Source organism: Anolis carolinensis, chromosome 4 (genome assembly GCF_035594765.1).
Source record: "Anolis carolinensis isolate JA03-04 chromosome 4, rAnoCar3.1.pri, whole genome shotgun sequence".
Lineage (NCBI taxonomy): Eukaryota > Metazoa > Chordata > Lepidosauria > Squamata > Dactyloidae > Anolis > Anolis carolinensis.
In genome coordinates, this window is record NC_085844.1 from 41,127,825 (window position 1) to 41,155,049 (window position 27,225).

The window sequence follows — 27,225 nt, forward strand, 5'->3', positions numbered from 1 at the left end:
CCCACCTTCACCAGTACTCACAGTGAGAGAGAGAGAGAGAGAGAGAGAGAGAGAGAGAGAGAGAGAGAGAGAGAGAGAGAGAGGGACAGAGAAAATATATTGTCCTTGAAAGAAAGTGAGATAAGATGCTGAACTCTGGCATGATCCAGCAAGGCTTTTGCATTGTGTGTTCTTCTAAAAAAATCTTTTTTTCTATATGTGTGTGTGATGTTTGAACTAGTATGTTTGCAAAGTTCTATATATACACATACATCCTAAACCTTCCTGTTGAGATAGCCAGAAGAATACTGGAAATGTGCTTACTAGGTATAAAATGCAAATTTCAATTTGGGGAAATGATTAATGTTACCCCCTTCCACTCACTCCTTGCGTGCATTGCTTGTTGTTGTTGTTTATTCATTCAGTCGTTTCTGACTCTTTGTGACCTCATGGACCAGTCCATGTCAGAGCTTCCTGTCGACCGTCGCTGCCCTCAGTTCCTTCAAGGTCAGGCCAGTCACTTCGAGGATACCATCCATCCATCTTGCTCTTGGTCAGCCCCTCTTCCTTTTTCCTTCCTTTTCCCCCAGCATCATCAGAACATTCAAGGACATTCTGTATATTATATATTGCCAGCAGTATTGGTGACTCTAGAATTTTGAGTACCAAAAGTGCTGCTGAGCAAATTTCATATTGCTAAGTCTTTATTCAGAAACCTTCATTGAGGATCATGGAGTTCTTACATTCTAGGCTTTTATGGTTTGATCACACCATTTCACTAATAGAATTTTATTAGCATGTGTACAGGGAGTATGGCAGTCGATGTCATCTTCTGTTAGTAACCCTCTGATGTTCTCCTATTGCTTCTTCAGTCTCTTTTAACCACAAAAATCCATTAGGAAGGGGAAAAAACAAAACAGATGCATAAAAACGTCAAGAATTAGCCATCAGAAATCCCCATTTGCCAAAAGTTTCTTCAGAAATCCACCATGTCAGCTTCTTCTTCATTAGTGCTCTTCTCTTAAATGTTTGTGAGAAACTTAAAACATTTTTGTATGTTTAATAATTGTAGAATAATACTTTTAATCAGTCCACTAGGACAAGAACTGCTGTTGTAAGGTAAATGTCAATATGTATCCATACCAATCAATGACAAGCTTCCTTTTTAATAGCACTGGTTATATTGGTAATACAGTTAAATTTCTTCCAGCAGTAAGAATAAAATTTTTTTTTTTGTAAATAAGTTTAAGGTGACCCATCCAGTGACAAAAAATTGGAACTCCATATGTATACTGTTATCAACATTTACATGAGGATAACACTATATATGAATTTAAGAATATGATTATAAAGAAAGAAAAAAGAGAGAAGATAACGGCTAGGCATATACACTAAAATAAGCTGATTGTGTATTTTCTTGTAGGTGACACCTATAGAATATGAGTACACGTTCATGCATGGCTAATGCAATAAGGTGTCCTGATCATTAAAAGTAAAAAATGTTCATCATTAATAGTGAATGTCTTACTTTCCAATTTTGGAGTACAGGACTTTTCCCAAGAGTATTTTTACATTAATCACAGAGGATTCAACAGCATGAATTCATAGAGCAAACAATGGATAATAACATTTCAGTTCCACTAGCAAAGAGAAAAATGAGTTCTCTTCAGATCCATATGTCCCTGTTCTGTGTGAAACTAATTGTTCCCTTTTTAAAAGAACATTGAATTTCTCAAGGAATCTCAGTACATCTGGAAAAAAACATTATATGGTTAAATTGCCTTATAGTCATATATAAAGATATTAAATATATACTTCTGTATAAATAGAAATAGTGTGAGATTTTGTGTTTTGTTTATATCAGAGGACAGAGAGGACAGAAAGGACATTCCTGTCATGTAGCCCCTTTTGAAAGGAAAAAAAATTAAGAAAAGTAAATACGTTGTTCTTAAACATTCCTGGCCTATGGGAGAGGTAGAAACCTGAATCTATTTCAAAAATTCTTAGGCCAACACAAAGGGCACAGAAAAAGCTTGCATGCTCAAGGCTGTAGCTGATGGTGATCAAAGTAAGCTATGGTAGATAGTTCAGCATGCAGCAGCACTAGCAGAGGTATTAAAATAAAGGGTCTGTTGGGATTGAAAGTGTAATGGTCAATATTATAGTGCATTTTATATAAAACCTATGGTAAGGATTAACTTCCAGTATTGTGTACAATTATGAAAGGTTCAGCTGAAAAAATTATCATAGAGCAAGATAAGGTACTGAAAAGGACAATGAATATCTATGGATTGTTCTTTAATTCTTTTTGCTTTTTTAGTTTTTGTGAGATACAAAAGCTAATTTTTATACCTTTTGAGGCCATAATTACATGACTTAGTAGGATATGATGGAAGTTAGATGATATGGAGGAGGCGAGTATCATCTCACATAATAGGCAAATGGAATCCTCCAGGATCAGAAACAGTGTACTTCTAAATATTTGTTGCCAGAATTGTATGCAGCATAATGATGGTAAAATAGAACTTGCATTCTATCCTGCTTATTGGGTGTACAAAAACCTCGGGCCACAACTGGAGCAGACAAATCTGCTGCTGAAGTCTAGGGAATTGCATTGGTCATACTTGGGGGGCTGTGCCCCCACATGTCTTTTTGAACCAAAATTGCTCCCTTTGAGGGGAAAATATGTATTTCACATGTGAAATACATAGGTGATGTCAGGATCTATAAAACTGCCCATGTGGCCTGCAGGCTGCACTTTCCTCACTTCTAGTCTGATCCAACAAAACCCTCTTGGATGTTTGAAGAAAAATAAAGGACAACTGATTGGATAAGGGGAACAATTATCACTTGGATGAATAAACAGAGAGATTTCTTGGGTAGATAGGAGGAAGTGAATAAGTAGCGCGTGATGGGAGTTAGGGAGAAAAATGTCTTGGTTGATGGGGGACAAAAAGTGCTTTGTTGGGTTGGACAGTAAAAACTACTGGGATGTTTGAGTAAACTGTTTTGTAAGATTGATAAAATTTGGTACTTCAGCAACTGGAAAAATAAAAATAGAACAGATTGAGCAATATGCTGTCTGTTTACAAGCAAATTCTGTTGTTTACAAGCAGCATACGTTCATGTTGTTTGCTGTAGCTGCAGCTGTATTGGACTGCAAAGTGACAAGCCTTGGCAGCTCACAAAATGTTCTAGAGGGCAGGCAGAAATCAGCTGTCATGTCAATTTTTAAAGCACCAGACATTACTGCTTCAGCTCTTCCTTACTCCACCTTGAACTCTTCTTTCAAGGCAGAATCAAATTAAAGCACAACTATTGCCAGATTAATTGTGTTTAACCTCAGCTACCTTCAGAGTTCATAAATGACATCTATTTGTTAATATCTAGGATTTTGCTAGTAGTCTTTACATTTTACTGAATTTTGCTGTTGGGAAGATTAGAGACAGGAGAGAAAAAATTTCTTGCACAAATAGAAAATTAACAAAAAGCCACCGGAGTCAAAGCAATGCTGTCGTATTGAACCAGAATGAGCATTCAACTGATTAGTATTTGCAGGATTGAAAAAAATAACTGAAGCAGACTTGTTTCCAGGCTGTGACCCATAGATACATTACACAACTGGAAGTATGCCTATTGCTGTTTTATTCAAAAGATTTAAGCCATTTCAAACAATTCTTTTTCACACATGGTGTTTCATATGCCAGTTTAGTTCTAGGTTTCTCACTGTCTCTGCAGGAAGCTGTGGCTAATCACTGCTGTCAGTGAGCATTCTTCTGCAATATATATGTTTACAAATTTAGTTGTTCTGTTCACATCCTTACAGTATTAGGTGTACACCCTTGCATCCAACACAGGATGAGCTCCTCATTCTCGCTGAAGCCTCCTTCTTGAGAGCGGAGCAATCCTTGGGCAAAGCTGGGATATAAGTGGGAAAATGGAATATTGGAAAATTAAGGTGAAGCATTTTGCGTGTATGGAACGCAGGTAAGCTGCCTCCATGTTAAAAAATTGATTATTCCAACATGCTTCCACTTCACATCCAAGGCTGGCATTGCAGCAGGAGGGTGGCTTTTGTTGTTGCAATCAGCAGAAAAGGGGGTGTGAAATTCCCCTCATATAAGAATCTTTTTGCCCATATTGCATTGAGTATTTGAAATAATCACAGGAGGAAGCCCACCTTTTATTCTACAGTATAACCAGTTATACTTGGTTAACCAGTATAGATTGTGGAGATCAGGGTAATACCCCTCTTTCTTGAGGTCTCTGTGTGTGGACAGTCTCAAGAAGATCATGTTATTTATGTTAGTGTTTCTTAAGCTATCTGATGTGGGAGATCAGCAGCTCCCCCCCCCCCCCCCCAATGCATCATATTTGTGCCCATTATCTTCAACCCTTTTCCTGAAAATTAGATATAGTCTGGTCTACATAAACCAGCACCAGCTCTCTGAATGCTGCTTCAGTCTATTGGGGAAGGATTGGAGATAGTTGTATCCCTTTCCTCATGCAACCCAATCCTGGATGCCCAAATAGAGCTTTAGTGTATAAAAGGACTCATTTGGAAATCTCATCATTTGTTGATAATGGAGAGTCAATCGATGTTTCCAAATCCAGTCAGCAAAGTGAAATAAATTACAGTTCAAGTTGTTATTTATTGCTTCTGTTGATAATTGCTTGTTATTCATGCAATAGCAAACTCTTTATAAAAGATGTGTGTAAATATAACCAGCTCTGAGAAAGCTTTTATGTTTTACAGCATATTGTTTACTGGGAGCTGATATTCCCAGTTAAGTAATGTTTTTTCAGTGTTGATCATGAATATGCAATAGATTGTAAATATTTCTGCTGTAGACATCTGAAGAACTCTGCTTCTTCTCATAAAATAAATATGTTTTACTGTCCAGGCAGTGACATTGTCCATATTTTAGTCCTTTACTAGAAACTTAAACTATCCTCCTTTTATTGTCCTTCTAGTAGGTAAAGACCTTTTTTATTCAGGAGTCTTTAACATTGAAATTCCTGTATTTTTGAGGGGGGTGAGTGGCTGCTGGCTGTGCCCTTCATTGTTGTATTACTGTGTTTTTAGTTTATTGGCTTAGGTGTTATGTTTTCATAAAGTTTTTAAAGGAATATAAATTGCAGTAAGAGCTATTTTGGGGATGGACATGCAGGGTGTAAATTTACTAGTAATTAAATAAATGCATTAGGTTGAACACAGATTTAGACACATGACATTGGACTGGCAGAAGAGAAATTCTGTGTCTGCTACTCTCTATGGCAACTTTTCCAGCCCTCTTAACTGTATGTGGAGGAGAGAGATGATCCTCCCAAGTCAAATAGTAGCTTTCTGTGGATGAATTTTTTCCTGTAGCAAAGACAGAGTTTCAGTCCAGTGCAGTGAATTGGATCTAGGCTTGGAGTAGGAAGTAACATTGAATTTGAATATAACATGTGGATCCAATTAATGTTATCACATTAGTATGAAAACTGTTTAGGTATTTGAAGTTTGGAAATATATTAGTTAATGAAAATCAAGAGAAGGAAGCGTTATACTTTATAGGAAGTATAAAGAATGAAGCTTTATATTTTACACGCAATATGAAACAATATTGGAACAGCAAGCTGTAATACACATTTTTCTATGGCCTCAGGAATTCAGTTATTAAAATTTTAAACTAAATATATTTCAACACACCAAAAACTCTACAGAAATTTCTATGCCTTTTCTGTAATATTTACAAGGATTCTATATCAAATTCCAGAGTTGAGACTGCCCATTGACTGTGAAACTCCCTGCCCAAGGAAGCCAGAATGGCCCCCTCCCTGTTGTCCTTCCCACGATAGGCAAACACCTTTTTATTCAGACAGACTTTTAAAGATGAAGTTTTTAAGATCAGTTCAGGGGATGTTGTGGTTTTTAACTGAATATGTTTTAATGATTTTTAACTGGGAATTTTTCAATAGTATTTATATTTAATCCTGTTTTAATGTTTGCGTATTGGTATACTTTTATGGTATGCTAATACTTTTATGTTAAGACATTTTGAGTCCCCCTCGGGAGAAATAAAGTGGGGAACAAACAACATATAAAATAGTAAAAATATATTTATATATCCATTTGTATATTTGTTGTTGAGGAGAAATAAGGTTAACTTGTAACTAACTATATGAAGACCATATTTCATTACGGCTTTACAAAGTGTGTATCCAAGAAATTCTGTGACAAAAATCACTCCAAGAAAAAGTTCAGCATGTTGAAACAATTTATGGAGATGCTATAATATCCAGGATTGGATGCTGGCCATAGAATGCTTTTCTCCCAGGATAGTCATCTAGAGTAAAGACTAATCCATAAAACAATTAAAAATTGTATACTTGTGACGTATAGTATGATGCATAAAAGATGTCATGGAGCTTCCATCTGCTGCAGAAAAATGAGTGGTTGTATCATTTTTGTCATTGAAGTATTTTGTGAGAAAATAATTTCTGAATTTCACCAGTACCATAATCTTCCCCTTTCTGTAGTCCTACCCTCACAATGACGCACAGGAATCTGACTGGCAGCTGTAATGTCAATTGCGGCTGTAAAATCCATGAATATGAACCTGTGTGCGGGTCTGATGGAATTACGTATTTCAATCCTTGTCTTGCTGGTTGCATCAGTAGTGGAAATCATAGTGCAGGGGTAAGTTTATCAGCAAGAACACAAACTAGTAATGTTTTGTGCTGCACCCATTTTTTCCAATTTTTAAAGACAGTTGTCCAAAATGGCTGCTAGTGGGCCTAGGCCCTAGTTTAATGGATTGAGGACCTAATTTGCATGTAGAAATTTCCAATTTAGCCTCCGTTGCTTCCAAGTATGGCTGAAAAAATATTTTTAAAACTCTGAAAAAAGTACTTGTAGTTGTTGTGGACTAAGAGTGGCAATCTCTAGTCCTCCAGATGGCAACTTCCATGAGGCTTAGTAAGCATAGCCAATGATGTAGGATGGTGAGAGATGTAGTCCAACAATACGTGATACGCCAAGAGTTGTCCATCTCTATTGTATTGCAAGGGTTAAAAGGAGGGCATATAAATCCTTTCCTACTCTTGTCTGCAAACACCCAGACCCTTCATTGATGTAACAAAAAAACATGAGATAGCCATTTTGTTATTTTTTGTTGTCATTTTACCCATTGTTTTGAAATTGGTGAAAGTGAGATATTCTTGTAAAATACAAATCAAAATCTGGATAATTCATCTCCTTTTCATTTCACAGATAAGAAATTATACAGAATGTGCCTGTGTCCAAAGTCGACAAGTTATCACCCCACCAACAGTTGGGCAGCGCAGCCAACTAAGGGTGGTCATTGTGAAAACCTATCTCAATGAGAATGGTTATGCTGTGTCGGGAAAGTGCAATCGAACCTGCAATACACTCATCCCATTCCTTGTATTCCTCTTTATAGTTACACTCATCACAGCTTGTGCTCAGCCATCAGCAATCATAGTAACACTCAGGTAAGGGGTCATTGTCCTTCTACTAGAGCACTGATGTCTGTCATCAGCCTTCAGTATACATTTTAAAGAAAGATCCCTGTCATATTAACTTCATCAGGATATATCTTAGCTGGTAATTAACAACACTATCTTGATGACCATCCTTTTTGTGTGAATGCTGTTCTGTGCACCCAGTACATAGAGGAGAAAAAGGAGGAGGCAATATAATAATTTTACATTGTTTCAAACTTTGGTGGTTTTAATGTAGTGTCTTATTTAACTGTTTTTTAAATGTTTGATCGCAAATTTTAATTTTTTCACTTGTTTCGATTAATGTGTTCCCATTTGGAATACATTGAATGCATTATAAATCATGAGTATGCAGCAACCAATTAACACTATGTAACATGATTTTTGTTCCTGGGTTATAAATGTCATTTCCTAATTGGTTCTACCCAGAAAATGTAGGCTTTATATCAAGAGGCATGAATTTATTTCCACTCTTTCTGTAATCCTGAAGCTCTGAGGAGTGCTGCCTCCAATAAGCAGAGTAGCTGCTGCATTGTCCTAAACTCTGAGCAGAATGGAGAGGTAATATAATAATAAAAGAAAGTCTGGAGCATTTTTACTTCGTATTTTATTGAAAGGCTCAGGCCAAGACTATTTGGCTGACCGCATCTCCTTGTATGAACCTGCCTGGGCCCTGAGATCTTCAGGAGAGGCCTTTGTATCAGTCCCACTTCCATCTCAAGCTCAGTTGGTGTGAACGAGAGAGAGAGAGAGGGGGGGGGCTTTCTTGGTGGTTGCCCCTCAACTCTGGAACTCCCTGCTCAGGGAAACCAGAATGCGCCCCCCTCCCCCCAGCAACAAGCTAAAACTTTTTTATTCAGGCAGGCTTTTAAAGAAGAAGGTTTTTAAGATCAGGTAAGGGTACTGTGATTTTTAATTTGAATATGTTTTATGGGTTTTAACTGCATTTTAAAAATACCAGTGATATTTAATTGTTTTAATGTTTATATCGTTGTCGATTTTAAATTGCATGGAAATGCTTTTAATGTAAGCTGCTTTGAGACTCCTTGTGGAAAGAAAAAGTGGGGAATAATAATAATAATAATAATAATAATAATAATAATAATAATAATAATAATAATAATAATAATAATAATAATGGCTTCTTTTATATCCTTTGATCAAAAGGCGACTCAGTTTGTTTCCTTGGTTAAATTGGCTTTTGTGAGCTTTTGGATATGATTTTATTAAACTGGTTGCCTCTACTTGCTCTATGGAGCTCATTGGCATTTGGATAAGGCAATTCACAGTATTTGCACATACAGAATATTTTAAATTTAAAAAAAAATAAAGTAAATATGTCTTACAGTTTAAAAATTATGAAATTACTGTCTTTTTAGGTCTGTGGAAGATGGTGAGAGGCCTTTTGCACTTGGAATGCAGTTTGTTTTATTAAGAACCCTTGGTAAGTGTGGAAGGGAACAGGGGTACCTTATATTTAACAAACTTACACTTAAATGCTTCCAGATACCACAATAAAATATGTTTTATGGGGATAGGCTTGAACCTAGCCTTGTTGTGTAGACATGAGGAAAATGTAAGTATTCATTTTTGTTTTTGATGAATGGCACCTTTTTGTGCCATCCACATGCAACACGGTGAGGTTCACCTTAACTGTGGTTTATATGAAGCAAAACAGTGTCCTTTAGTAAACTAAAACTTGGATAAAACTTTTCAACCATCGAGTGTAATGGAGGGGAGAAATAGGGGAGGAGAGCACACAGATCTGAAGATCTTGTCCTCATCATGAGAAACCACACTTTATCTGATTCATTGTTGTTTGTGCTTCCAAATTGTTTCCAACTTATGGAGACCCTAAAGCAAATCTATCAGCCTTCCTCTGAGACTGAGAGCATATGATTTGCCTAGGGATAATTCATTGAGTTTCATGGCTGAGCAAGGATTTGAAGCCTGAGTCCAGTTCTTAAACTGCTACATCATGCTGGCTTAAAATGCATTATTGCAAGGAACTGGAATTTTGGCATTAGCTTTGATTGGGAATCCAGTTAAGTAATTTGCAAATCAATTTCCTATTTCATAAAGATTTTACCCACAAGATTATCTGCCCTTTCTTTTTGATTTTATGGTATGTTCTCTCTTTTAAAGCATATGTTGGCCTTTCAAAAGTGGTGATTGTTGTGCAGAATGTCAAATCTTTTAGCATTAACTCGTTAAATAGAGAGTGGATAGCTTTCTAACTCTTAATTTTTTTCAGCATACATTCCTACTCCGATTTATTTTGGAGCTGTTATTGACACCACCTGCATGCTGTGGCAACAGGAGTGTGGTGTGCAAGGATCGTGTTGGGAATACGATGTGACATCCTTCCGTTTTGTCTACTTTGGCCTAGCAGCTGGTCTGAAATGTGTTGGATTTCTATTCATTTTCCTTGCTTGGTATTCCATCAAGTATAAAGAGGAGAAACTGCAAAGGCAGATGTGGAGGGATTCACATATCAGCACAGTGAATGAAGTGGTGGGTAACACTGGAATGCAACAAAACTATGCGAGGACTAGATCTTGTCCTACCTTTAGTTCTCAAGGTGAGCATGCTGAAGATACAAGTCTGGCCGTAGGCATGCATTCCACAGCACAGACCTATCCAGGACTCCTTACAGAAACAATAAATGCTGCATTTGAGAAGGCTTCTGAAGATGCCACTCTTAAGATATAAGGGTGTGCCTTTTTTTGGCAACCTCAGTTTTGGTTTGTTGGTCAATTTTAAGTATAGGGCCTTTTGAAACACCAGTGCCTTCTTCTTGATAAAGCAATCTGGAATAGATAACAAACCATCAGAACTTAATGTACAGAGCAATGGCATATCTGAGGGCTGGATACCTCAAAACTACCCAGGTTGATCTTTCTTACCTTTGGGAAATGGAGTTTTAAACTATATTTGTAAGTACTTTAGCTGCATCTTTAAGATCCTCACATTCAGGCAAATGTTTAAAATGGTTAGTGATCCTAAGACAGAACTGCATTATCATTGATGATAAAGCAATGCATTCACAACCTTCGGACTGGAGAACAGATAAATTACTTCGCATTCTCTTTCAAAGCACAACTATAACTCTTCACAGCTATGCAACTTGAGTTGGATAACTTTTTGCTCTGGGTATTTTTCTTCAAAAGTTTATCACTGAATTGCAAAAGAGGCCATTTGAAATAATCCAATGTACTTACGCAATATGTTTTCTTTTTAAAGAATTACTTGAAGTTACAGAGCAGACTTTACCAAATAAAGTCTCAATTTCTAAATCATAATAAAGTACTTTTAATTGTTACTTGTTAGTCTGTCAATGTAATTTAATTTTAGCATGACATGATGTATTCTCAGTTTAGGATATTGCAAAATTAAAAGCACCAGTTTTATCAGTATTTCTTAAAGCATAACCTTACATGAAGACCAGTTTAGTACCTGCATATTCTGCAGCTAGGAGCTATTCTACCACTCTGCTATAGTCACCAAGTTCCCATTCAAGCTTTCATAGACTCAACAAAAACAAACATCTACCTTGTGGCAGTCGGAGATGAACCTCACATTATATTGAAGCTATATGTATGGCAGCGTCATAGGTTTTTTAAAAAAAGTTAAGGGAAATATGCTCATGTGAGTGTTGCATTTTTTAGTGAAAGTTCCAGGCTAACTTTCTCATTTTGTTCTGTTCAGTTATCATAGTTTGTTGATTATTTAAGTCCCTTTGTGGAAATAGAGAAGTTCTATTACAGCTGAAAAGGTGTGATTCAGAGACTCCAGAGAGAAACAACAAAGAATACTTGGGCATTGTGACATAGTCAGTCCTCTTTTAGGAGCTTTGCTTACCAGATTTTTTTTTTGTCCTTTGTGGTTGATGGTCCATACAGTTAGCTTTGTGCATGCAACAACATTTTGAAACTTTACTTTGCAAATGAATCCTTTGTGTTTCTAGACACAAAGTTTTGAAACCAGAGCAAGTTCAGCTTTAACTTCTGTTACAACCTAAGGAGTTGCTGTCAGCTTTTGTGCACCCCTCAAGTTATTTCGGGGGGGGGGGCATTATAACAGAGAGAAAATGCAGGGGGGAAACGTGTCGTTATCTTTATAGTAGATAAAACGTTTTGATGGAAAATTCATAATGGAGAATGGTAAGAACATTAGGCATAAGGTCTGTAATCATAGCTCAAGGCTACTATGGCTCAGTGCGTATATGTAGAGTTTGCATTGGTGCTGATGTAATACAAAAAGTGGTTCATGCTGGGAAAGAAGTATAAATAAGGAAGTATTTCTGAAGACACCAAAAAAGGGAGAAGTATGTCAGTGTTCATAAGGTTGGTACCAAATGTTTAAAATCACATTTTTCAGGAACAAAATAATACATTTTATTTTACGTCTTAGATGTAAATAGAATATACAAAATGAACAGACTGCAAATCATAGTTCTGTGTTTTGAAGAAAACACTGTTTTCCAGTCAAATAACAGGGAAACTGCTGGTCAGCATCTTCTACATGATCATGCAGATATTTTATACAAGCAACATTCCCTGTCTCTGTGATTGCTTAAAGCAGCAGGATGCCTGCTGTGCCTCTTAATTGCTTTCCTAGTATTAACAATTCATTTACTGGCTGTTCAATGCCATCCCTTTTGGATAGGAAAGAACTACAGGAAAAATTCCTTTGGGACAACAATAATACTCAATATGTAATTGAAGGGATTTTTTCCCTTCCTTTCCCCTCCATTAGATTTTAAGTTTTAATTTAGTACTTGTTTATGATGTACATAATATATGCGGAAGTAGACAGCCATAAATATTAATGTGAATATATGTTTATACTTGTAGTATTAAGGGTATTTATACAAACCTAATACAGCCTCAAATTATTCATTATTTTTCTATGTACAGCTATTTCCATGTTGGTTTCACTCCTGCAATTTGAAAGTGTATCCAGAATTGTCTGTAGTAGAATGTTTTAGCCTGGGCTATATACATTTCCAGTTATTGTGTAATTTATTTATACTGTACCTTACCGTTCTTGTATCCTGATACAAAATGGAAGATGTAGAAGCCTGAATTTGCTGTGTAATATCTGTGACAGCACATTTTCCAGTCTACCTTTTTTTAGTGCAGCCAAGAGTGGAAACCATTCCTCCAGAAAAAAACGATTGCATCAACTGGATCACCTTTGGACTGGTGCTAAAAAATGGTGCTAAAGCAACAAAGTAATCTTTCTGGCATGAGAAATAGTTCAGATAGGTTTATATAGCTGCATGTGCTTATCTTAATCTGAATTGTCTTATAAAAAAGTGCACATAGTATTAGTCGATTGGGCGCCTATTCTTATTCTGTAAACTGGTCATTTGCTTGAAGAAAAACAAACCTAAACCAGTATTTTTATATACGTTAAACCAAAAGGAGCAACTGTAATTTGTAAGGCTGTAAACATAATTTGCTGAAGAAGCTTATTAATGTTTTAAAGACATTATGATACAGTTTTGCTAAACAGATGTAATAGCAAATACCAAGTTGACAAGATTTTGGGGAGTAGTTTTCGAGCACATATAAAACATACACATTGATGTTCCTTCTATATAACAGCATAGTTGTTATTGAGGTTAATACTGAAAATGTGTGAATGTCAGGGCAAGCAGATTTCTGACTACCTATAACCTTAAAAGGCAATATCCTATTCCTCCTGCAAAACAGAATGGATAGTGAAAAATAAATGTATACTGTACTATAATGGATGTTTGATACTTACTGGAAAGATGTGATACTTTTGTGAGAAAACAAACATTGCAGGAATGACCTAAATATTCTATGGAATATGCAATTTTGAATTACTGTTACTTTTTAAAAATACTGTTATACTTCCCCACACCCACAGAGGATCTTTGCCATTGGCTTGAAATGAAATAGCAGTATATTGTCCATTTTCAAATTAGCTGCCTGAAAGAGGAGGAAAGGTCTTAATCAAGGAACAAACTAGTTAAAAGTGTTAATGTTTATGTTGAATACATGTTTTTGAGAGCCTCAGATAAAAAATATTTATCAATTATATCTGTGGAAACAAAAATATAAATGTCATGGATTTCTGTGAAATACTTTACATTTTAGGAGACTTTTACTAATATTTATGTCTTAGTGGAACAAAGAAAAGATTTCAAAGCCTGTGTGCAAGTTCATCTAAATACACTGTATGGAGAGAACTTGGTGGTAAACATCTGTTTGCAAGAAAACCCTTCAATACTTGACATTTTGAAATAAAAAATGGTGTTCTACCAGCTGTTTGTTGTGTGACATTTGTGGATATCAGGGATGTGGATCATGCCTACAGGGGAGTACTACTTTATCCCTCATTTCCCATCAGTTTTCTGCTAGTTTGCTATGCTAGGCTCTTGAAATTGCCATAGGTGGGGACAAGGGGGTAGGAGACAGAAACATTGGTTTTGCCTGGGATGTGTTCATTTCCAGCACTGAAATATGAGTTGCAAGATGAAAGACGTTTCCTAGTGTTACACTGACATCCAGTGGCTGATTAGAAATATCTGTCAGAAGATTTCTGACATGGCAGTTTTAACCTTTTTGAGAATAAGGGTTGAAAGAAAGGTGTGTATTTCTGTGACAATATTAAGTAGCAACATATGAGTGCAAAGTAAGACACGCCTTTCCCTTGTTAAGACCACTGCTTCAAAGCTAATCTAGGTTTACCTGCCTGCTTTTTTGCTGAGCTACGGCAAGGTTAAAGTTTTGTTTTAAACTTTGTTGCTACTTGTTCCTATGGCTCCTATTAAGATTACACAGAACTTCTTAGTAAGACTTTATGCAGTTTTGAAGTTATTGTAACTTGTGCTCATGTTTTTGGCAGATGATGCTTAATCCACATTAGGGCATCTTTATGTAAATTCAAATGGGATTCTGAACAGTCTAATCCAGAACCATGCATCACATTTTCAAATAGCATCTGTTTCTGACAAATTTAATCAAGAGACAAAACCCGGTCTTTCATAAAATGGAGAGCAGGGGTAGAAGCAATCTGTTTTTCAGTTTATGTTGGGACTGCAACTTCCAGCATACCTAGGCAATACAGCTAGTGTTGAGAAGGGGGTTATAGCTAACAATATCCGATAGGCTTTGTTTTTCCTACCATGCATACTGCTTTATGTTATTTGGAAATTTTGACCAGGATCCTGTATCACTATTATGAAGGCATAACCTGGAGTTACACACCCAAAATATGACACATGTAACTTGGAATCACACTCGTGATCCCATATAGCCCCAAAGTAGCCCTGTGAAAGTCTACCAGGCTCTGGCTACTGGGAAGCTGCTACTGTGATTGATGGGGGCCAATTACCCTGTTGCTTAGGAAGAAGCTGGATGCCATTCCCACTTCATCACACAAGTAATCTCTGTTGTGAAGGACGACTGCTTTCTGCTTGTTGTACTGTGAATGCTTTTGGGGAGGGTGGAAATGGTGGCCAACTGCTTTCTGAACAACAAACATGTAACAGACCTGTTGTTTGCCCCAGTGACTGCCTTGCAAGTGAGGGTTGGTCATGCTAGAATTCAGTTTCCAGCACCATAATTGTGGTCTTTACATGGATGTAAAGTCCATACAGTATTCCAGCCAACAATAATTCAAATGTAATATAATACTTCAAAAATAGTAGACAAAAACTGGTTCAACTAAGCACTTCCCTGACCCCCATGAAAATTTGATTTGGCAGATTTCTATGAAACATGTACAGGAGCTCTTTATTTCATGAAATATTGCTTCTAGACTTTCCTGAAGTCAGAATTGTTCTATAAAAGTATTGCAGAATATTTTACATGTACACAGTTTATAGCCTAATAATGTAAAATCTATATACAAACAGCATCATTCATGCCCATAAATAAGTTTGTTTTGTCATTCGGTTCATGATACATACATGATAAACACCTAGTTAATTTTAAAGAATTTACAGAGCCCATCACAAGCTTTTCTTGGAAATCATTCAGACCCAACACCATAGGTCACTCAACTGCAAATTTTAAAGGTTAACTTTAAATGTCATTTAAACAAACTGTGTTAATAGGTTATCTTAATTAACACACAAAAGAGATATACTTTCAAATAAACCAGATATCAGAAATAGCATTGTTAAGATCTTTTGTCATTGTTTTCTTGTTCAAACATTTTCATGTCATGTTTGGTGAAGCCTAGCAATTAACTTTTGTTGACATTGTACCAAATGAACATTTTATATTTGTATACTTTTGTAAACTATTTTATTTTTTGATAATTATACCTTATTTTCCCATTCAGCAGTTCCATTCCATCTCATTTAATTGTTCACTTAAGCACTGTGGGATATAAGGGAGTTGTTTCATTTCTTTTCTGATGTAATTAGATAAATCCTTCTACATATACATCCCATAGGAGTCTAGGAGATTCCCTGTCTATAAGCATTGCTATGCATATTAAGTCTACATTAATATGCATAGCAATAATCCAGCATTCTATATGACATAGAGGCAAGGTGCATGACTGCACTGTGTGTAGACAAAAATGTAAGTAGTATGCAATCTTCATAATACATCCCATGCTTGGGTGCATATAGTAGCATGGAACACTGCATATTGAGTATTATGCACCTGTTCTTTGGATTTGAGTTCATATTTCATAAGTCTAAAAATAACCTCATGTAGTTACTGATCATATCAAGGTTTTCCCCTATGTATCAGAAATGAAACTTTCTTTCCAACAAAAAAAAACCCCTGAACATTGAAAGCCTTAATAATTTTTTAACTTCTTGTCCACTGAAATGGGAAATTATTTTGCCCCTTCTCTATTAAATCTTTAATTAACACTATCTGAGGAAAAATTACCATAAATCAAGTTGAGCATAAAGGTTTAAAATCAAACATTACTTTCTGCTCAATGTTCAGATAATTAGTTTTCACAATCTATGCTTTATACCACTTTCACTATCAACCTATTTTATTGTTTTGCAAATTACACACCATTAGCAAAACCAAGAACATGTAAGACTATCCAATTAATAAGGGGTATGGCACACAATTCTAAAAAGTGCAATATAATTTTATGCTTACAGTATGAAATTTCAGTGGTTAAAGTTGTTAATTAAAATTTTATTTAATAAAAAACTTAGGGGATTGAAACATTTACTTACGGCAAGTCATTATGGGAATAGAGAAATGGCTCAGGTCACATTTGAAGAAGCCTTTATAAAAATATTTGTAATGTGACTTCGTAATTCCACATTGCATGGTATCATATAGTGTGATGCAGCCATTTGTTTTGAGCACTAGAATTCTTGCTCTTCTAGATATATGAATGCTAGAGCTTATGCATATGCATGTAGAACATACAGTTCAGTCTGCTTTAAAAGGGTGTAATCATTTTAAAAAATCGGAATATCTGTTGTCAGGGCTATTTCTGTTTGTCAACTAATAAGCAAGGAAATATGTATCTGTACACAATCTAATTTGAGGGGAGGGGTGTTAAAACAGTTTCTTCTACATTAAGGACCTGTGAAGATTCCCTTTTTCTTAGCACCCTCTCCATCTTAGGCTCCAAACTGACAGTGTTTAAAGCCCGATGGATTACTTTGGCAGGTGAGTTCATGGGAAGGTAAGTCTGTTCTTCAAAAATGTCATCCACAGATTCCTTGTGTGGGACAGAATCTTTCTGAAGAATGCTAGCTGTTTGTAAAATGAAGCTATGTCTGGACTCCAGCTCTGTCAGATCATTCCCACTGAAATCCATTTCAAAATCAACTGGTTCTTCGGTCCCCAGCCGCATTTTGGATTGGTAATTACTCCAGTGTGGTGGATTAGGACTCTTTCCTGCAGGAATATCATTACTTGATTCAAGCTGGCTCTCCTGCCTTGACATAACTGTGCTCAAAGCCAGGGCCCCAAAATCTGTTGGCATGATCACCTGTGCCTCTTGGATTGCCAACCAACTTGAACCTTCATCTGATTCAGCAGAGCTCATTTCCAGCAAGGCAAATGGTGTGGATGATTCATCCAAGTACCAACTAGGATGAGCAGTCGGAGTCTTTGCTCTTCCATTTTGCTCAGAATAACTGTTCAGCAGTGCAAAGATTCTATCTACATCCTTCAAGTAATTTGTCCAGTCATCAGGAGTAAGTCTGTAGTCATTTCTGGCTTCATACAAACTTTCATTCACACTGTACAAATCTTCCAGCCCTTGCCAGTTGACATTTTCTGTGAAATTTGGCAGTTTAGCCTTCCCATCCGTGCCATAACTGTCCTCTGTCAAACGAGAAGAAAAGAAATGGCAGATAATAGCCCAAAGTTCAATGTATTGCTGTATTATCCTGTTTCCATTCAACAGCTGTGAACAGAACATTTAAAATACCGAATTCCCTGTTTAAATTAATTTGGGTGGGATGGGAGGAGGGGAGAGTATAACCAAATATGAATATTGTATAGATGTTAGGAAGTAACATGGTTCATGCATATATACATGTACAAAGATTTGTTTCACTGTTTTTATGAACATGTAAATTAAAAATAAAAACATTACAAAAATAATGTTAGTATTTTGACTTGTTATGGGAAAATAGCAAAATCTATTTTTTTATTTTATAGTAAGATGCAGAAAGACCCACAGAACCCACAGATTGAAAGAAAGGTACATATGTGACAATATCAAGATATTCAACATGATCATCATTATCATGCTTATAATTGAACCAGCTCTCTGATTGGTTGATTTCAGCTAAAATAGACATACTGAATACATGGCTGAATGGTAATTTGATGTGCAGACAAAGCCAACTGATTCAAACTGATACTCTAGTTTGGATTAAAAACAGGACCTTGGCCAATGTATGGAGTTAATTGGCCAAGCGCCTAAATAAGTACATAGCTCCACTTCTGCAGTTTCATGACAACCTACTACTTGGAAGTTGCCCAGCAGGAGGGACCTGGGGAAGAGTCTGATTCAAAAAAACAAAAAAGATATGGTCTCAGTTCAGTTGGGGGTGGGGTGGGGTAGGGTAAAAATGAAGACGTTTTCTCAAATGCAGAGTACCTACCTTTTCCCCTTGCACAGGAGTTGTTGGATCTTTATAGTATTAACTGCCTCCCTCCTATCCCCACTGGTAAGTGATAGTGATAGGGACCCCTCCCAGGACTTGACAACAGCTGGGCGGTGGGAGGTATTTGGATGGAATGCAAGGACAAGTTAATAGGCCTCTGCACCTTGTCTTAAAGGGGGCTAACATGTCCATGAATCAGGAGCAGGATGCTTTCCACTTTTTCCCACATGAATAACAACAACAATTGCAACAACAATTTCCAATGCAACAGCATCAAGACTGTATTGTTACAGTCAAAGGCAACAAAATTAAATATTCAATATGAGTTTCTTATTAGAACCAAAAAAGGAACCTTTATTTAGTGCCTGATGGATCTAGCCATGACAACTGGCTGTGTTTTAACTATACATTTTGCATTTAAAAAAAGATTGCAGGAACATAATGTCTTAAAACCAAAGCACACTACAGTGCTATAAATCTGAAAAGAACGATTTGTAAATGATGTTAATAAATCAATAGATACACATATGAACAACTACACAGAAAAGCAACCGTGATTACCCCAGCTTATTGCAAACACTTCTGTGGATGTTGACAATGGCAATGTCTGAAAAGTGGCATTAGCAATAATTTAAAAGGAGCTTCTAGTTTTTTGTAGATAACCTCAATAAAATAATTAAATAAAGCATAATTTTAAAATAGCCATAAAATACATAGAAACAGTGCAGCTCCATTAAAAATGTTTTTCCTTATAAACAACCAGTCTGCAAAAGTTTGTCAGAATAGGGAAAAAGTCTTCATTGGTCAATTTGGGGGGGGGGGGGCACACACAAAAAAGATAGTAAATTTCATTAGAAATTCTAGGAACTGGAAGCAGCTACTGGAAGGACAGGTCTACTGGTCCTCCACTGATGAAGAGGATGGACTAGCATGAGTGTCAAGACAGAGACATGTTATAACTAATGAATGGAACCTCCATGTTCAGAGCCAGTATGGCTGAAATGGGGAATGTGGTTTGTGAGCTCCATGTAGCATCTGCTTTGTATTTCTGCAGCTCCCTAAACACCTCCCATAAATGCATTTTGACTTACTTTACACTGTACTCCCCATGGCTTAATTGTAAAGAGTTTTTAAAAAAGACAAACAGAAGGTTTGTAATTACTCTTGGGGAAAAGCGGTGCAAGGAACAACTGAGCACAGAGCCTCTGAAGTTGCCCACCCAGCACTGGGCCATTGAAAAGAGACCTATTGTCTACAAAACCTGGCCATATGCTTCTCAGAGGAATCTAGTTGGCTTCTTAGAAGACCTTGATTAAACTGGGAAGGGTCTCATCAGAAATTATTATAGAAGATGACACAAATGAAAATAGTGCCTCTTTGATAGTCTCCAGTCATAAAATAGAGGTGGAATGTCAGTTGATCATCACCTCTCTTTCATAGTAGTATCTTATGAGCTAAAGATAATGACAAAGGGAAGAAAACATTTTATTTTGAAATCAACCACTATGAAGCTGATAGAGGGCAACAAAATTAAGCATTTTTTTAAATTTAGCACATTCGTGAAAATTGTGTGAGGTCAGTAAGGAATCCTTTTTGTTAAGTGAAAAGTGAGCTGAAGATGCTTTGGTGTATTATTCCCTCCTACTTTCCAGGACTAGATCTTGATATTAGTTTTTAAAAAGCCTGTTTATACATCTCTATCTTACAGACCAAAAATCTTATCATGCTTCCCCCCAGTATTATTTTAAATATTAGAAAGCTGCTATATATTCTTGTGTAAGTGGAACATGTCACATATTGAATTCATTAGTCCCAACTTTCTTCTGAAGTTTTAAAAAAGACAATTGGTATCATTGCTCTTTTCTGAAGATTCACTGAGGTGGTTTCCACAGTCTTCCATGCAAGTATGGATCAGGTTCATGACATCTTAATTTCAATGTAACACTATGGCATCAGGTGCTCTCAGACGGCATACTACTTAGTGTAATTTTTCACTTTGTTTACAAATTCAGCAGCTATATAACGTATTTAATATGAAAATGGCCCTTAGTTCCTGAGTCACATTGAAACAGGTACAATGCATGCCAGTACCCAATTAGATATAAACAGCAACATTTTTTTCTGTGGGAGTTAAAGACAGCAATGACATGCAAATATAAAGTCTATTTAAATTGCCATTTCAGTTAGCTTGGTTGCCAGTGATGGTGAGAACACTTTTTTCCACAGACTTAATTATAGCTCAGACTAGTGGAAGCCAGAAAATATTATGTAAACAAAAGAGAGTTCATTTTTACAAGCAATAAACATTTTAATATCACAGACAAATTAATACAACCAAAGATCAACCACATTGTCCCTGCATGTACTGAATGTATGGAGATGAAACAGGATTGCGCTCTTCTGGTTAGTGCAGAGCTCAGAAGCTTTAAAAATGGCGTAAGATTCATTATTTTAAGAATGTGTTTGTGGTTAATGTGTTGCTTTTGTTAATGCTTATTTGGAACAAAAATATAATTGTTACATAGAAAAGCTTCCTGCAAAAATTATCCCAAATGACATCTCAATACCATTGTTTTTAAAGTTAACAAAGAAAGCCCAGCAGCTACACCAAAAAAGGTAGTGTTGCAGGTCACTGCTGGCAAATTATTTCAAAAGATAAGACTGTTATTCTTCACATTTCTTCAAATAGTAACTTGAAATGTGTTACTTCCAAGCTCTGCACATACAAATCAATAATACACAGCTAAAACACCTCATCCAAGGTTCCCATCATGCTGAGGAGTCTTACATAAAGAATGTGGCATATATGCAGACTTCTTTCATACACGTGGTAAATGTATAGATGACGGAGGCAAGGAACCTGTTGCTGTCCATATGCTACGGGACTCAAGCTCTCATCAGTGCCAGTCAGCATGGCTAGTGGTCAGGGATGATGGGAGTTGGAGTCCAGCAACAGTTGGAGGGCCATAGGTTGCCCATCACAATGTAACATGGCAAACCGCCTATAGAGGAGTGTGTGTATGTGAATGAACCAACCAACATGTACAGTAAGAGAATATCTTCCCTTCCCTCCACCCGAGGTCAAGGATGATGAGTGAATTTCCTAAAGCAAGCTAATGTGAAATGATCTTAGAGTCTCAATGTGGGCAAAGTTAAATGCAAAGGGGCAAATGTAACCACCGATGACTGGGTGAAGGACATGGTTAGCGCTTGCATGCAGCAAAAGCTATGCACTGTGCAACAGGCAGAATACAGACATTAGTCAAAATGAACCAGGTCATGCAATTATTTGGAAAGAAGCTGTCGAGGAGAATAATAAAGTGTTGATACCTGTGTGGATCATAGCTTCCTCCATCTTTACTTCCTGATATAGGAAAATACAAGAGTAACTTTTGTTAGTGTTTAGATTCGGTAAAATTATTCACAATGTAGTTTCCATGCAGAGCATCTAATCCCTAAAGGGAAATTTATTATGTTATAATTAGATAAAGCAGCAGCCCCACAAAGATACCTGGTAAGAAGTGTTCTAAAGTATTTCTAAAATAGGAAAAGAACGAGATAAGTCAAAAGATAGGGAAAACATTTATTGGTAAAAAAAGCAAATCTCTGAAAAATTAAGAGACAAATTTCCCAGGAACAAAACCCATTATTTTGAAACATTTACATGCTTCAGATTATACAAGATCAGCACATTACCTGTTGGTAGGGCAATCAGAAAATTAAACAGAGAACAGACTACATTCAAAGAGCTGGTTATAATCTATAATGCCTTATATAGCTTTTTGGCAGACTGCATCACCCTCAATGAGCCTGGGCTCTGAGATCATCAAGAGAGGCTCTCAGTCCCACCAACATTACAAGTATGGTCGATGGGGATGCATAAGAAAATCAACTGTTATTTGCCGAAATATCTACTCAAATTAGTTTGTTGCTGTTACATGTGTTCAAGTTGACCCTGACATATGGTAACACTTCTACAGGGTTGTTGTTTTTTTAGCAAAATTTATTGGAAGTTTGCATGGCTGAGTGGTGTCTTGAAAGCTGTTAACTACACCACATTCTTTGTATCAATTTACACTAATATTTTGAGTGACGATAGAAGAGACCTGCAAAATTTATTGGTCACAGACTAGCCCCAAAGAAGAATGGTTAATCTTTAGTAGGAAAAGAAGACTGAGCTTGAAGTTGCATGCACTTAGCTGAATTTTCAGATATGTTTTGGAGAAACAACTGGCATTACTTTCTGATGAAGAAGAAAACTGTTCAATGGCAATATCTCCTTCATCTGTCTCAGGATGACTGTTTATATCAGGGGAAAAAGACAAGCTATACCTTACGGAATGACCTGGAGAATCACACAAACTAATGAATAATGATAGAAATGCTGCTTTACAATTCTTATGCATTTATTTGGATACTATGTATTGATACAAATCAAAGTGAAGCATCATACATATGTTCCTGGCTAAAACCTTTGCCAAATGTCACATTCTGAATACATTTCAAGGCATTATTTCTTAGCAAATATTATACATAACCCAAGTCATACTTTCTGAACAATTAATGATGGATGGAAAAACAAGATTTATAATATTTATTACCTGTGTCAAGCCCTTTAGGTTTTGGATTGCATTGCTTATAGCCTTGACAACTTCGTAGCTCCATTAGTTGTACGTGTAGTTGATTCAAAGTGCCTCTTTCCACTGTGTGTACTGTATTTGTCAACTGGGCACAGAAAGAAAAAGAAGACAACCTTTTAGTATAAATCATAAGCATGTCTAGTTAGAAGCAGAACTCACTGGCCAGCATCTTGATGATGATGCATGCAGGATTAAGTGGGGTTATGACAATGTATATTTACTTTTCTATGTCTTGTAAAAGGAGGTATCAAAAATTTTCTTATGCAAGATCTTGGCTCATAAGAAAACATGGGGGAGGGCTTGCTGCACACAACTCCATCTCCCTGGCTGTTTACTGGCTGCAGGAGTTCACCACAGCTCAATCTGGCTACTTTTGACCATCCAGGGAAGAAAGACTATCCACTACTTGTATCCAGTTTTTAAAATTCAACCATCTGCTTAATTCCCATCACACGGGCAGGCGATGACACCTCCCATTTCAAGGATACTATAACACTTTTTAAAATAGGCATCCATTAAGGCAGCACTGCCTTCAAGGCACTTTCACTGAAGCAGATTTAAGGCCTTTTTCTTAAGGTGGCACTTTCCATGGGCTTGCTGACACTCAAGACCCTTCCACTGAAACAGTTAAGCACCTTTCTGGGGTCATTTGCACTGATATTTGTTTCTTCCCATTGTCCCACCAGGATTTTGATTATTTATCTTTTTAAAAAACCATCACCTTGGATCATAGAATCATAGAATAGTAGAGTTGGAAGAGACCACATGGGCCATCTAGTCCAACCCCCTGCTAAGAAGCAGGAAATCGCATTCAAAGCACCCCCGACAGATGGCCATCCAGCCTCTGCTTAAAAGCCTCCAAGGAAGGAGCCTCCACCACGGCCCCGGGGAGAGAGTTCCACTGTCGAACAGCTCTCTCAGTGAGGAAGTTCTTCCTGATGTTCAGGTGGAATCTCCTTTCCTGTAGTTTGAAGCCATTGTTCCGTGTCCTAGTCTGCAGGGCAGCAGAAAACAAGCTTGCTCCCTCTTCCCTATGACTTCCCTTCACATATTTGTACATGGCTATCATGTCTCCTCTCAGCCTTCTCTTCTGCAGGCTAAACATGGCCAGCTCTTTAAGCCGCTCCTCATAGGGCTTGTTCTCCAGACCCTTAATCATTTTAGTCGCCCTCCTCTGGACGCTTTCCAGCTTGTCAACATCTCCCTTCAACTGTGGTGCCCAAAATTGGACACAGTATTCCAGGTGTGGTCTGACCAAGGCAGAATAGAGGGGGAGCATAACTTCCCTGGATCTAGACGCTATTCCCCTATTGATGCAGGCCAGAATCCCATTGGCTTTTTTAGCAGCCGCATCACATTGTTGGCTCATGTTTAACTTGTTGTCCACGAGGACTCCAAGGTCTTTTTCGCACACACTGCTGTCAATCTAGACGTCCCCCATTCTGTATCTTTGATTTCCATTTTTTCTGCCGAAGTGAAGTATCTTGCATTTGTCCCTGTTGAACTTCATTTTGTTAGTTTTGGCCCATCTCTCTAGTCTGTCAAGATCGTTTTGAATTCTGCTCCTGTCTTCTGGAGTGTTAGCTATCCCTCCCAGTTTTGTGTCGTCTGCAAACTTGATGATCGTGCCTTCTAACCCTTCGTCTAAGTCGTTAATAAAGATGTTGAACAGAACCGGGCCCAGGACGGAGCCCTGCGGCACTCCACTTGTCACTTCTTTCCATGATGAAGACGACGCATTGGTGAGCACCCTTTGGGTTCGTTCGCTTAGCCAATTACAGATCCACCTAACGGTAGTTTTGTCTAGCCCACATTTTACTAGTTTGTTTGCCAGAAGGTCGTGGGGGACTTTGTCGAAGGCCTTACTGAAATCCAGGTACGCTACATCCACAGCATTCCCTGTATCGACCCAACTCGTAACTCTATCGAAAAAAGAGATCAGATTAGTCTGGCATGACTTGTTTTTGGTAAATCCGTGTTGACTATTAGCAATGACCGCATTTGTTTCTAAGTGTTCGCAGACCACTTCCTTAATGATCTTTTCCAGAATTTTGCCTGGTATTGATGTGAGGCTGACCGGACGGTAATTGTTTGGGTCATTCTTTTTTCCCTTCTTGAAGATAGGGACCACATTCGCCCTCCTCCAATCTGCTGGGACTTCTCCCGTTCTCCAAGAACTCTCGAAGATAATTGCCAGTGGTTCTGAAATAACTTCCGCTAGTTCCTTCAGTACTCTAGGGTGTAGCTGATCTGGCCCTGGGGACTTGAATTCGTTTAGAGAGGCCAAGTGTTCCTGGACAACTTGTTTCCCTATTTGGGGTTGGATTCCCCCCAATCCTTCGTCCATTCCGTGTTGCTGAGGTTGAAGATGGCTTTCTTTTTCTGAGAAGACCGAGGCAAAGAAGGCATTAAGTAGTTCTGCCTTTTCCCTGTCCCCTGTCGCCATCACCCCATCTTCTCCTTGCAATGGCCCTATCGCCTCCTTTTTCTTCCTTTTTCTACCAACGTAAGCAAAAAAGCCTTTTTTGTTGTTTTTTATGTCCCTGGCAAGCCTGAGCTCATTTTGCGCTTTAGCCTTGCGAACCTTTTCCCTACAGGTGTTGGCTATACGTTTGAATTCTTCTTTGGTGATTTCTCCCCTTTTCCACTTCTTGTGCATGTCACTTTTGAGCTTTAGCTCAGTTAGAAGTTCTTTGGACATCCATTCTGGCTTCTTTGCACTTGTCTTATTTTTCTTCTTTGTTGGCACTGTTTGCATTTGCGCCTTGAGTATTTCACTTTTGAAAAACTCCCATCCATCCTTAACTCCCTTGTTTTTTAATATCGGCGTCCATGGAATGCCGCTCAGTAATTCCTTCATTTTTTGGAAGTCAGCTCTCTTAAAGTCCAGAATGCGTGTTTGACTTGTCTTAGTTTCAGCATTCCTTTGTATTGCAAACTGCAGGAGCACATGGTCACTTGCCCCTAAGGATCCAACCACTTCAACTGTATTGATCAGGTCTTCCACATTTGTTAAGATTAGATCAAGAGTTGCTGATCCCCTTGTTGCCTCTTCTACCTTCTGGACCATAAAATTATCTGCAAGGCAAGTGAGGAATTTGTTGGACTTTGTACTCTTGGCTGAGTTTGTTTTCCAGCAGATATCGGGATAATTGAAATCGCCCATAACTACTATATCTCTTCTTTGTGCCTGTTTGGTCAGCTGTTGACAGAAGGCTTCATCAAGTCCTTCATCCTGACTCGGAAGTCTGTAGTAGACACCCACGACAAGATCTTTTTGAGTCCCTGTTCCCTTGATTCTTATCCAGATGCTTTCAAGCTGGTTTCCCGGATTACAGTCTTGCATTTCTTCTGCAACGTAACTGTTTTTGACATATAAAGCTACTCCCCCTCCTCTCCCCTTTGTTCTATTTCTGTGAAAGAGGTTATAGCCCTCAATGGTTAAATTCCAGTGATGGGAGTCATCCCACCAGGTTTCAGTGATGCCTATGACATCGTATGTGTGGTGCTGTGCTAGGAGTTGGAGTTCGTCTTGCTTATTTCCCATGCTCTGAGCATTAGTGTAAAGACATGTAAGCCCCTGTGACCTCCCCTCGAACTGTTTATTTGGGATTATTGTGCTCTCTGTACTTGGTCCTTGCTGTGTTTGTGCAGCCCTCCGTTTAGCCTTTCGGCGGTTCCCTGTGGTCGTGGGTAATATAGTGTTCGCCAGGCTGTTGTTCCCCTCCCCCAGGGTTAAATTCAAAATTAACCCTGATCTTTCCCTAAGCCTCTGCATTGGCGATCTAGGGAAATGGGCTTTTTGGCTCCTCCCACACACAGCGTCATTGTTTTATTTACAAGCAGGCAACAGGGATTAACATCACATGGGGAAACTGGCCATTTTGCCCACCTCTATGGGAATTTAAAAATGAGTTGATTGCCAACTGGCTTAGGAATCGTTGGAAATACCTGTACTAAATTTTTAAAAATCATTAAACATCGACAACACATCTGAAGGTTTTT

The 27,225-nt window shown here is 37.7% G+C and overlaps 2 protein-coding genes across 5 annotated transcripts in view; one reads left to right on the top strand and one right to left on the bottom strand.

Annotated features, from left to right (window-relative positions):
* slco5a1 (solute carrier organic anion transporter family member 5A1) overlaps nt 1-13,786 on the top strand; it is an 82,717-nt gene extending 68,931 nt beyond the window's left edge. For both annotated transcript variants that reach the window (XM_062980282.1, XM_003219635.4), the window contains 4 exons: nt 6,505-6,664; nt 7,238-7,479; nt 8,868-8,932; nt 9,743-13,786. In XM_062980282.1, coding sequence (XP_062836352.1) covers nt 6,505-6,664; nt 7,238-7,479; nt 8,868-8,932; nt 9,743-10,200 — 925 coding nt within the window. In that variant the 3' untranslated portion in view covers nt 10,201-13,786. The remainder of the gene's footprint in view (nt 1-6,504; nt 6,665-7,237; nt 7,480-8,867; nt 8,933-9,742) is intronic.
* A 1,447-nt stretch (nt 13,787-15,233) lies between these two features.
* Nucleotides 15,234-27,225, bottom strand: part of sulf1 (sulfatase 1) — a 118,212-nt gene continuing 106,220 nt past the window's right edge. For 2 of the 3 annotated variants that reach the window (XM_062980280.1, XM_062980279.1), the window contains 2 exons: nt 23,182-23,305; nt 15,234-17,789 (listed from right to left, as the gene is read on the bottom strand). In XM_062980280.1, coding sequence (XP_062836350.1) covers nt 16,993-17,789; nt 23,182-23,305 — 921 coding nt within the window. In that variant the 3' untranslated portion in view covers nt 15,234-16,992. Of the gene's footprint in view, nt 17,790-21,910; nt 21,945-23,181; nt 23,306-27,225 lie in introns of all 3 variants that reach the window. The other variant, XM_062980281.1, reaches the window with a different exon arrangement.